Source organism: Marmota marmota, unplaced genomic scaffold, assembly GCF_001458135.2.
Source record: "Marmota marmota marmota unplaced genomic scaffold, marMar, whole genome shotgun sequence".
Lineage (NCBI taxonomy): Eukaryota > Metazoa > Chordata > Mammalia > Rodentia > Sciuridae > Marmota > Marmota marmota.
This window is the reverse complement of record NW_025999900.1, coordinates 36,892,589-36,905,780: the sequence shown is the minus strand read 5'-3', so window position 1 is coordinate 36,905,780 and position 13,192 is coordinate 36,892,589. Positions and strand designations below refer to the sequence as shown.

The 13,192-nt window shown below is 36.5% G+C and overlaps 2 gene segments (V, D, J or C); both read left to right on the top strand.

The window, feature by feature from the left end:
- Nucleotides 1–3,869: 3,869 nt before the first annotated feature.
- Nucleotides 3,870–4,481, top strand: LOC125615391. The segment is given in 2 exon segments: nt 3,870–3,979; nt 4,138–4,481. Coding segments are annotated over 2 exon segments (396 nt in total).
- Nucleotides 4,482–10,556: 6,075 nt separating this feature from the next.
- Nucleotides 10,557–11,339, top strand: LOC107144244. The segment is given in 2 exon segments: nt 10,557–10,705; nt 10,873–11,339. Coding segments are annotated over 2 exon segments (453 nt in total).
- Nucleotides 11,340–13,192: the final 1,853 nt, after the last annotated feature.

The window sequence follows — 13,192 nt, the reverse complement described above, 5'->3', positions numbered from 1 at the left end:
ATATCAGATAAAATGGACTTCAAACAAAAATTAGTCAGAAGGGATAAATAAGGACATTTCATACTGCTTAAGGGAATCATACACCAACAAGAGAACAATCATAAATATCTGTATCTCTGTGCCTTCCTCTGTCCCTATAAATCTTAAATTTGGTATTTTCAAGTTATTCCATAATTCTTGGAAGTTCTGTTCATGATTTCTTACCATCTTCACTGTGTGTCAACTTAATTTTCATGGTTATATATTTTGTCTTCATTGCCTGAGGTTCTGTCTTCCAAGTGATCAAGTCTCTTGGTGATACTTCCTATTGAATTTTTAATTTGGTTTATTGCTTCCCTCATTTCAAGGATTTTTATTTTATTTTTTTTAGAATTTCTATCTCTTTCTTGAGGTATTTGTTTTCTACCTATATTTTCTTTCTTATCCCTTTATTGGAGTGATCATTTGTTGCCTGTATTTGCCCTCTTATATTATTCTTTACTTTGCAGATCACTTTGATTATGTACATTTTGAACTCTTACTCTGACATTTCTTCTACTGTGCTATCAATGGATTCTATTATTGTAGCATCTTGGTTTTTTTGGGGGCACTTTATTCCCTTGATTTTTCATGTTGTTCATATGTCTTCCTCTCTAGCAATGTGCATTTGAGGTATTATAGTTTCTACCTCATAAACTTATATTAACCCCACAGATTTCCAATATCTCTCCTTCTTCTTCTGCAACATATCTTTTTGGTATATATGTCAAGTATCAAATGACTGTATCTGTGAGGTCTTTTCTGTGCCTCTAGTCTTTTCCATTGGTCTATGTGTCCCTTTTTATGCCAGTACCATGAAGTTTTTGTTACTAGAGCTCTTTAGTGTAATTTAAAGTCAGGTATTGTGATGACTCAAGCATTGATTTTTTTTTTCTTTTCTTTTCTCTTTTCTCACTTGGCTACAGTGTATCTCTTACTCTTTCATATAAATTTTCTAAATTTGTGACAAATGTCCTAGGTATTTAATGAGGTTTGCATTGCATCTCTATATTGTATTTGGTAGCACCATCATTCTAACAGTGTTATTTCTGCCTATCCATGACCATGGGAGTTCTTTCCATTTTCTAGTGCCTTGTTCGATTTCTTTCTTCAGAGTTCTATAATTTTTATGGTAGAGTTCTCTCATGCCTTTGGGTAGATTTGTTCCTATGTATTTTTTGAGGAAATTCTGGATGGGGTTATTTTCCTGATCAGATATAGGAATTATTGTAAAGATAGTAGCATGATGGAGTAGAATGCTATTTATGTATGAAGTTTTGAATAAACTAGGCTTTTCATTAATTTAAAAATTAATGTTCCTCATTATTGAAAATACAGCATTAGGATGCACAAATAAGCAATCTGAGTTACATACAAATCATGGAGCCTCTATCAAGTTATCAGACACCTACCAGTTATAGAAGTATATATGCAAACATTTAAATTTTGATGTATTAATTTATAATTAAAAGTAAATTTAGACTCACAGAAAATTGATTTGTATAAGATTGTAGTTCATGTCACAATAATTGATTCCCTAGAAACATTAACCCTATAAAAGTTTTATTTCGAATTAAGCTATAAAATAATGTTGTTCTAGCATATTTTAAGAACTTCTGTATCTGTTGCATCATTTATCCCAATCAGAAATTATCAAAAATTAAGTTCATAGTCTTGCATTGAGTAAAAGTTCTTGACATCACTTTCAGTTATAGTGCTTGAAATGAATTTGCTAAGAGAAGAAATTTTGAAAATCTTATAAATTGCATAAGCTCAACTCAGAAAGTCTTATTTTCACTTTTGTTGGTTTGGTCTTCTCTTTCTTTCAGCTGGTTTGGCTAAGGATTAATTAATCTTGTTTATTTTTTTAAAGAAACAACCTCATTCTTTCATTGATCCCTTGTATATTTTTTAAAATTTCTAGATATTCTACTACCAAATCTGTCCACCACTCACTGACTGCTGTTGGAGTGAGATATAAGTGACAGGCATCCTCAAGACTCAGATCATCTCTATGGCCTTCCCTAAAAGTAGCAGTATATATTCATTAGCCCAGGAAGCCATCCCTGGAAGGAAGGATACCAACATAGTCAGCATCACTTGCACATTATCAGTAAGAATAATCATTGAAATTGAGTCACTAAGGACAACATTATCCTCCCAACAGTCCCTGAAGGTTGAAGAAAATCTTTTTTTGTCGATGCCACAACTCAAAAAGGCAAACATTGACCTGAAGTATCTGTATCCAAGAATAGGGAACTTTGTCCAAAGATTGAGAATTCTATTATATGCAGAATGGGCAAGAGTAGAGAAACTTAGAATGAAGAAACGTTTTATATATGGAAATATTTTACATACACACATTCCACACACATACTTATTTTTTGAGTTGAAGTTTGTCATAACAGGTGTTTTTAAAACTTTAATGGTCATGAAATCTGATTGAGGAGTTAATGTGTTTACTCTGTGACTGCAATGGAGTAGTGAAGACAAATCAGAGGAAAGGGGCCTTGACTCTGGAAATGAGGTCATCTTGGTTTGCCTGAAGCTATTGCTCCTGGTTTGCTTCCTCCAAGTGCACTATCCTATCTTACACAGGCAATCAGATTTTTGTCTTATAGACATTTCAGGAAACACCAAAGAATTAAAGTAGATGAGAGCCGGGGTTTTTTTTTTTTTTTTTGACAAATGGAAATTATCCTGGAAATGTACAGAGATGAAGTACTATATCAAAGTTTTGGGTAAAGAACTTTAATTTTAAAATGAAATTCAGATGTATAGGATATTGATTTGTATAAGAAGGTAATTCATGTTATTGATCAAGGTCACAGAACTCCATCCCAGGAGGACTGGCTCTTAGGTTAAGAGGAAATTCCAGGGAAGATATAAGACCGTTATTGCATTTATAGACAATAATCCATTTTGATAGCAGAAGATAAAGTCACATCAAGAATAAACTTATGTGTGGCTATATATTTTGAATCTATAGTTTGATGTTTTTTGAGGATCTCTTCTCTCTATCTTAGGACTTTGCAGAATAGAAGCCATCAGAAATAGGAAAATGTTTCTTAAGCATATCAAATTTCTCATTGCAATTCAACCCAATCTGTCCACCTGTTTTTGAAGTTGGAGTATTAATGACTCAATAATGTATGCCTATGTTCCTTTACAATTAACATTTGATCTTTATTTTTTATCCTAGGTACCTTTACTGAGGGAAGATGCCACAGTTTGACTTTGGTACTGCCCCTTCTTTGGGAATGATAAGTTATGGGCAGGACCAGGCTTAGAGGAGTAGAGCCTGAGATGATGTGCATTTCTAATATTCAGTGGTTTTATGTCTTTCTGTTCTTTGGCTTACAAGTTCCTTTGATGAAGAGTTTTTAATTGTCATAGACATATTTTGGCGGAAGATTTCACCAAAAGGGAAAGTATTAAGTGATCCTTCATTTACCAGAGTGCTTCCTTGTCAAGTCAGCCCATGGTTGTATCAACCAGCAGCATCTATCTCTTTCCAATTTATTAACAAAGAATCAGTAGTGTGCATAAACATCAACCTTGATCTCTACATACTAACTGTGCATTTAATTTCTGATCTGATATCTACTTTATTAGACCTACTGCCACTTTTATGTGTCTGAATTCCTCATTGGGGAAGGAAAGACCATTTTACTAGGGAGTTCAGTAACTAAGGATGTGACCACAAGGGGGCAGTCTACCCTAGCTGGTGCAGAATAGATGGTGAGTTCTTTGTGGTAGTTTCTGAATTCAGCAGAAGCAGAGCCTTTTTCTTATTGGCTGAATAGGCAATAAGAGAAGCCACTATAATTGTTAGAGGAAAAGAAGTGACAGCCTGATAACAGAAGGAGTTCTCCTGGCTAGAGATATCTGTGGTCTAAAGGAAGAATAATGAAGACAGTGATTTATTCTTTATTCATGTTCTTGTGGCTACAGCTGAGCTGTGAGTTGAGGATTGGGGGATAATAGAGTATACTACTGGATGTTCTTTTAATGTCCAGGGAGATGATTAGTTTTATTTAAATCTCCTGAATGTCCTGCAGGAAAATAAAATTCTGGAAAATAATGACCCAACTTCTTGTTTTTCTTTTTCTTTCCCAGGTGTGAGCCGAGGAGACAAGGTGGAACAGAGTCCTTCTACCCTGAGTGTCCAGGAGGGAGACAGCATTGTTATCAACTGTACTTATTCAAACAGTGGTTCAGTCTACTTCCTTTGGTATAAGCAAGAAGCTGGAAAAGGTCTCCAGATGATTATAGACATTCGTTCAAATAAGGAGATAAATCAAATCCAAAGATTCATTGCTGTGTTGGATAAGAAAGACAAACACTTCTCCCTGAACATCACAGCTGCCCAACCTGGAGACTCAGCTGTCTACTTCTGTGCAGCTGATGCACGATGCTTCTCAGACATCTGCAGCCTGTACTCAAACCTGCCACTGGGCTGAGCCCCACATGCTTCCCTTACCACAGACTTTGCAGAATAGCATTTGCCATATTGTTTGCAAGTGGCAAATAGCGTGTTAGTATATAATAAGAAATTTAGGTACATTGTAACCCAGATGCTTAATAATTTTTTTCTAAATATTGCTTAACATTTTCACCAACTTTTTTGTGTATAGTTAAGGTGTATAGCTTGATGTTTTTCTTTATATATATACATAGTGAAAATTGGACAGATGTATGAGAACATGCGTAGGGAAGGCATGGGGAAAAAAATCCCCAACACCAGGTATCTCCATGTGATTAGCAATACCATAGCTGTAGTTAACAGATTCATAAAGGGAATTAGAGCTGTTTTGCCTTGAAATCCAGACTTTGAAGATGAATTGACACCTGCTGTTTAGACTCCTCTCATATAAATAGTCCCTTGTGATCAATATCATAATCCCTGTTATTGCTGGCCTTCAACTCTTTAGATATTGCATTAGTTATTTTTTTGGATTAGAAAACATTACACACCAAACACAGAAAATAATTATGATATAAAATATATAAAATTGATAATTTTATACACCCAATATTTGTTCCCAATATCTTTTCAAAAAATACAGAGAAGTACACATATAGGATAAACAAGTCTAGATATCTAATACATAGTATAAGACATACAATTTATTATACTGCATTAAGGATTTCTGTCAAATAGATTTTAGCTGTTTTTGTCAAACACAAAAATTTACTATAGAAGAGAATAGATACATTATATTCTTCACTATATAATCACTTTACTATCTATATTCATCCTAAAACATCCTGTTGTAAACCAGAATTATACAAAACAAAATTTGTTTTGAAAAATCCTATTTATTTACATTTTTCTATGCCTTTCTTCTTTTGCTAAAACTCCATTTTATAAATATAGTTATATTTATTCCTCAACATTTAAATTTACTGACCTTTTACCTTTATTTTTAGTGTATGTGAAAAAATATTTACATATGTTTTCCTACTGCTTTACTCAACTCTTACTAGTGGGTTACAAAAAGATTTGGGTTAATGGCAAATTCACAGATGGCTCACTACAAAGCTCTCTGTCCTCATGTCTAGACTGAATCAAACATTATTATCACAAATTTCTTTTAAAATTATATCTTCTAGAGATGCTGATGAATCAATGAAAGTAAAGAACCTGTATAAATAAGAAATTCCCTAATTCTCCAACTTCTGGTCAAAGGTAGGTGCATTTTAAGAGCTCTCATACTAAGAATGAATAGAGGCCATGATTGATGTGGTGAGGAGGATTCCTCTTGACTGAGTTATGGATGTTAGCTATTAGAGTTATCAGCTAGTTGGCTTGTTCTTGTAGTCTTTAGATAAATTAGATTTAAAACATCTGAGTGGGAACTAATGCTATGGCTCCTCCTTCAACTGGCTGTCCTTGTTTCCCTCAATATTATCACTAGCTCCTGTCCTGGAGAAGGAAGTAGACTCCTTATTAGTCCACTTCCCCTAAGACAGGTCATGGGATGAGAGGGAAGCATGACTTATATTTTATCACTAAGTTTTATAGTATAAAACAGAGGGTATGTTATTATTCACCTAAAAGATCTATCTTACTAAGGTGACAATTTATCCAAAAGAATGAACACACACACACACACACACACACACACACACACACACACACCCTCCAGCCACAGTGTACAGGGTCAATATCTCAGATCCAGGCAGGCTCAAGCTTTGGACCCACACCATGGTTGATGTGTGTTTTCCTTTTGCTTCTGTAACAGACTTGGTGGCTTATAGTAACAGAAGTGTTTTTACTCTGTCATGATTCTGGAGGCCTGAAGTTGGAATCAGTTTCTTTGGGCTGGAAGGGAGGTGTTAGTAGGTCTGCATCTGTGCAGAGGCTGTAGGGAGAATCTGCTTCTGGCCCCTCCCAGCTCTGATGGCTGCAAGCATTTCTGGGCTTGTGGCTGCCTCCTCCAGTCTCTGCCTCCACAGTCACCATGGCATCTCTCTCCCATTGACAAGTGTCCCTCTTGCAAGCCCACACAAGATTGCTTTCAAATTTCATATAATCCAGTATACTCTCTAAGATCTGAGGATCTTAACTTAATCACACCTGTATATAAAGTAACTGGCAATCCAGGGGTCAGGGCCCGATTAGTTTTGGTGGTGCTATTTTGCCTTCCACAGTGGGTATGGCTGGAGCTCCCCCCACCAATTTAGTAAGTAATGTTATGTATTAGAGCAAGTCCATTCACAAAAATAGAATATGCAATCATTTTATATTACTGGTGATTTAAATATTATTTTTAAAATTATTGTACAGAAGAATTAACTCTTTGGTGTACAATTCTATCTATGAACACTGAATTCCAGTGCATCATATATATCTGTGTAACCACTGCACAATCATGATATGGAGCAGTGTCATTACTTCAGAACCTCTTGTCTCTCCTATTGTAATCACACCCTCCCCTTCCTATGTCCAGGCAAACCTTAGTGTATTCTTTTCTATGTGACCTTACAGAATGTACCGTGAAGAGAAACATGCTATTCATTTATTTATTCTGGGGCTAGTGATTGAACCAAGGGTCAACAACCATATTCCCAGTTCTTTTATGTATTTTATTTAGAGACTGGGTCTTGCTAGGTTGATTAGGATCTCGCTATTGCTAAGTCTGACTTTGAACTTGTGATCCTCCTGCCTTAGCCTCCTGAGACACTGGAAGAATACAATTTAAATATTATGAGAAGTCTTAATCTTAGATAGAGGAAGCAAATACCATTGGGTACATGTGAGGCCTCCATCTCTGCACCAATTTCAGTTGCTCCTACTCCTGAATGTGTAAACTTTAAGTTATTTTACTTAGAAAATCATAATTTCAAGTGTTTCTATTTCCATGGTAATCTAAATTCTATTTTTGCCAAAAAAGAAAAAAAATACTCCATTATAATGACAATTGATAAAGGAGAGTTTCAGTGGAGTGTTATGTCAGTACATACTGTCAGGTGAGTCATTGTCTCTGTATAAGTTTAATTGCCTGAACTCTATCTTAATTATTCATTGGTAGATACATTTCTAACATTTTAAGTCTAATTTTATTGATCAAAAGTCATTTAACCTATGCTTCTTAAGGCTGGGTTATGAGTGGATTTTTCCAGAAGTGGCATTGAATGACATATTCAGCAATTCTTTAGGTATGATTTACTACTAATGGCTTTGTAGAGCTGAAATAAAACATTATTGTGGCCATTGCCTTAATAAAGCCTGTACCTAATCAAGTTATTTTACTAGTAAAAGAACAGAATAAGATAAATTAGAAATATGTTGCATTTTACCATTCAGGTGAGAAAATACTACTTAAAGTATAAAAACTTAAGGAACAGACAGGTGATATTACAGTGAGTATTTCTAATATTCCAGAGAATTCTGTTCTGACAGTCTCAGAGGCACTGTATAGGTTGTATCAGGGCTTGTGTGCTTCAAGGATCCTGGGTCAGCACTCATCTTCTGAGGACTGTCTACTTAAGGATATTCTGTGAAGAATCTTAGTTAAGCTTATTAATGTGAGTTACTTTTTAATTCTTGTCACTTTAGGATGAGTGAAGTCATACTAGTTGTTAAATGCACTTAGGATGAGTTCCTTGTACTTTATTTGTTCACCTGGTAGTAAATACCACTTAGGTCATTGCCGCAGTCCGGCTACAGCAGAATAACCAGGGGGGTGACGAACAACTTGTGTATGTTGATACAGCAGGAGTGGAAGCCGTTTATTGTAGGACAGGAGGGGTATATATACATTCCACACAGCTTATCTAATTAACATAAACTAGATACAGCAGTCAACCAATCAGGAATCTCCACACTTAATGGTTCGTTTTTGTTACTTCTCAAACCACTCCCTCTGGCATTTTGCCAGGCACCATCCAGACTTGTTTACAGACTCTAACAGGTCATTTCTATAAGGTTCAAAGGTGTCGTTCCCTGGGTTGTTTCATCAGTTCATCTAGATTTAGGCCATGTAAGGGCTGATGAAATGAGAGGCCAGGAAAGGCAACCTGTTGGCATGCTGATGAGGATACTGATTCATGAGTTTACTTATCTAGTTCGATTTGTGAAACATGGAATCTGTATAATTTGGGAATTACCTGTACCTACTGGTGACTAGTGCATAGCAAGACAACATATGACTTCCTGTGAGGGGTAAAAGCAGGGCCTCGAGGGCTTAGGTTAACAATGCATTACATAGGACATGGGGGCCCAAGCATGTCTGATACAGTAATTAATTTCACCTGATTTTTGTTTTTTCTTTGTGCCACTGGGGGTGGAACTCAGGGCTTTACATATTCTAGGCACACACTTTACTACTAAGCTGTGTTGTAGCATGACTCAGTACTTAATTTGATTTTGGACATTTCATTTGGTTCCAAATTTTCAGAAGATAGGGAAGTGATGAAAAAAGTGAAATTTCTGAGTGAGGACAAAGTCTCGCCTAACTGTGCCACAAACGTGCTTCACATGAATTGAATGAACACAGGCAGGGAACACAAAATCAAGTTGAGTTTTGTTATCACAGATGCTGTGGCTTTCTGATAGGAGGCTGCTTCAACTCATGAGAAAATAGAAGACTTAGTGGTACACACTCATGACTCATACAGCTATTGCAACTTCATGAAATTGTTTTGGGGATGTTCAAATGTTAATGCAGAACTATATTTCTATTAATGTCCGATCTTTACAGTATTTATGGGACTTTTTTTTATCTCAGGAAAGGCATGAACTGGTCACATCCTCTGCTATGCTAGGCAAGTTTTTATAGTGTTTCACAGTGTTCAGTTTATGTTTCAGCCCCATGTCCCTACTGTGATGTGTTGTTTCTGGGGACTGAACTAAGCATTCACTGGAGATCAGCTGGCTCCTCCAGGGGATCTGTCTGGCTTTGGTAATATCTTGTCCTCATGGATCAAAGAAACCTCTTTTGTAGAGTTTCTATGCAAACTTGGGGATTTAATTTTCTGAATCTCAGATGAAATTGTGGAGCTTTTCCATGAATTTTTCTCTGTGTTGTGTAAGAGATCCTTACTAAGGACTGTAGTCAGAAAGGCATGTTCAATTCAGTATGATCATCTGCTCAAGCATCATCCCCTCCCCAGCTTCTGTGGTGACTCTTACACTGTGGAATCTTGTCTTCATGACAAAATTTCTATGATTTTCATGAAGACATCATGTATTTTAAGTATTTAGGGTCTATTTTCAATTGAAGTATCAGATTAAGAAGAGGCTAATAGGGTTAAGAAACATCATAGTCTCTGAAGTCCTAGAGGTTTTTAAGTTCATTGAAAGATGCTGACATCACTGTATATATTTTTTGTGTTCACCTTCCTCAAAGGGATCCACAAATTTAGCAACCTAAGTTAATTTTCCTTCTACTTGATGACTAGATATATATTGGAATCTGGTATTAACTTTATTGAAGTAAAATTTAATTCTAATTTGGTATGAGACTGTCAAAAATATCTTTTCTGGATATGGACACTTTTTTTGGTGGGGAGGATTACCAGGGATTGAACTAAGGGGCACTTGACCACTGAGCCACATCCCCAGCCATATTTTGTATTTCATTAGACACAGGGTCTCACTGAGTTGCTTAGTGCCTTGCTAAATTGCTGAGGCCAGCTTTGAACTCGCAATTCTCTTGTCTCTGCCTTCAGAGCTGCTGGGATTATAGGGGTGTTCTACTATGCCCAGTCTGGACACTTTTTGAATAACATAAATACAATCATGAGATTTCTGTGAATGTACAGTATAACAGATTAAATAGTGTGAGAAGAATTTCATTGTATCTCTTTAATTAATTAGTCATCCTCCTGGTAGAAAATGTTCCATTTAGTAGAGAGCAGAACAGTTGTCCTGTTTGTGGCATAATCAGATTTAGTGTGACTCCAGTGCCAGATCTGAAGTCTGTGTTGGTGAGACCATCAGCCAGCCACAGAGAAGTTTAAGATGACACATGCCACCTCCTGCTCCAGGAAGCCTCTGTTTCCTGCTCTGGTGCAGCAGCAGCTCATAGCCCAGTGGTTCCTCTCTCGCCCTGTGGGGCTCCACTCCCAGTGGAGAGCCTGAAATCCAAGAGGAAACAGATCCTTTTCATCTAGAGGAAGAACACCAACATGGTGCTGCCCAGGCTGCTGAAGCTGGTCATGGTGTCTGTGTGGCTGGGTAGGGATGGTCCCTGTGGGAAGGGGTCTCCTCTGTGACCAAGAAACTGAGGAATAGAATAGCTTTAAAGGGACTTTAGAAGGAAGGGTTGGCAGTGAGCAAAAATGCACTTTTTTGTCCCACACCACTTGTCTCTCAACTTTCTGATTCTGTCTTTTTTCCTTCAGGATCCAGTTTTGCCCAGAAGGTGACTCAGGCCCAGCCAGCCATGTGGGTGCCGGAGAAGGAGGCTGTGAGCCTGCTCTGCTCCTATGACACCAGTACTGGAAGTTACGATCTCCTCTGGTACAAGCAGCCCAGCAGTGGGGAGATGGTCTTCCTCATCCGTCAGAACTCTTACAGCCAGCAAAATGCCACAGAAGGTCGCTACTCAGTGAATTTGCAGAAGGCAAGCAAATCCATCCAGCTTGTCATCTCAGCCTCACAGCTGGGGGACTCAGCGGTGTATTTCTGTGCACTGAGAGAGGGCACAGTGGGAGGACTGTTGGAGGGAGGTGCACAAAAACCCAGGGTCTGCCTGAGACAGCCACCTGCTGTAGGGACCAAGGCAGGGAATGGCCACCCCAGATAGGAAGTGGCCAGGGCTGTGTCAGCTCATGCCTGGGGTTGGAGGGAAAATACTCACTCTGAGGAACCCCTGTCTAGGTTCATAGACCACATCAGAATTATCACTAAACAAACCAGCCGTATTCCTGAATCTTTGGATTGAATGTGGATGAAGACCTTTTTTTTTTTTTTTTTTTGGTACTGGTGATTGAACTCAGGGGCACTTGAGCACTAAGCACATCCAGCCCTATTTTGTAGTTTTTATGTAGAGACAGGGTCTCCCTGTGTTGCTTAATACCTTGCCTTTGCTAAGGCTGGCTTTGAACTCAAAATACTCCTGTCTCAGCCTCTTGAACTGCTGGGATTACAGGCATGCACCCCTACACCTGGCTCAGAATTTTTACAGAAGTTAGAAAAGGAAGAATAAGTACAATAAACAATCTGTCATTTGGATATAAAATTTAACTCAAAGAATTGGCTAAAGTAGTTCAGAAACCTATGACTGAAAAGTCATAAAATATGTATGAACTCTTGGGATTTTCAGAGCAAATTTTCTATTAAGTATTTATTGAATAAAGATCATGTTTCTAGTGTATTTTAAAATAGGGAATGCCTTGAAATCTCTCTCTCTCTCTCTCTCTCTCTGTGTGTGTGTGTGTGTGTGTTTAAGAAAGATCATGCTGATTCATACAATTTAATGATTTTTGACTTACATTTGCTTTCTTTGAAGTTACTCATATTTACTTTCTAAGTGTCTATTATGTTACAATCTTTGTTCTAAGAGTTACTTCTTCTTAACTGTAACATGGAAGAGCCCCATTCCCATACTGAAAGCTTTTGTCTCACCCTTCACATCTATGGAAAGCTTAGTAACTAGTGGCTCTTGGGTATGTGGAGGATCCACCCCACAGAGACCTCTTTATAGGTAGATAAGGGATCATTTTCTCCTAAAACAGTTACCATACTTTAAAAATATTAAATTTCCACTTTCAGTATAATATGTTTCTACTTTATTTTTTTAGTTTTATTGTTCTATTTGTTTCAATCTGTGCCAATCACAGAAAGCAGTAAATTTTATTACTTGTTCGGGTAAATCACTTTTAAGCAGTAAAATTTACCATTAAATTTTTAGTAATTTATTGCCCCAGTTATTTTTCAACATAAATTTTCAAATCTGTCTTAATTTTTCCATATTCAATAACCCTCCACTAAACCAAATGAAAAAAACATGCAAAACCAAGGAATGATTTAAAAATAGAAAGTTGAAATTACATCTATTGAACATATTTACACATAAAATATCAACTTATTTATTAATTTATATTTAAATGCTAATTTTCTCAACATTTAAAAATTAAGGCATTATAATTATATATAGTAGTTGGGTTTAATCTGACACAATCATATGTGCATGGAATTTGATTTGTGTTCATGTTCCCCCTTTTTTTCCTCTCCTCTCACCCAATACCCCTTTTTCTACTCTACTGGCCTTCTGTTCCCTCATCTATTTATTTTTGATTTGGTTCTTTCTGTTTACACTATAGTTGAAAAATCCTTTGGTGAATTTATATATGCACATAGCACAATATTTTAAAATTAATTTTGCATTTTCTCCAATTTACCATCCTTCCCCTCTCCCTCTTGATCCCTACTCTATTGGTTTTCCATAGGTCTTTATGATATCCAATCCTCCCCTCCTTCTTTTTTTATTTTACTCTAGTTTCCACAAAAGAAAGAGAACATTTGACCCTTGATTTTCTGAGTTTGGCTTATTTTACTTAGTATGATGTTCTTCATTTCCTCCCATTTATCAGCAAATGCCATAATTTCATTCTTCTTATTTGAGTAAAATTTCATTTTTTTGTGTGTATATAGTATAAGAAATTATATAATATATATATATATATATATATATATATATATATATATATATATATATAT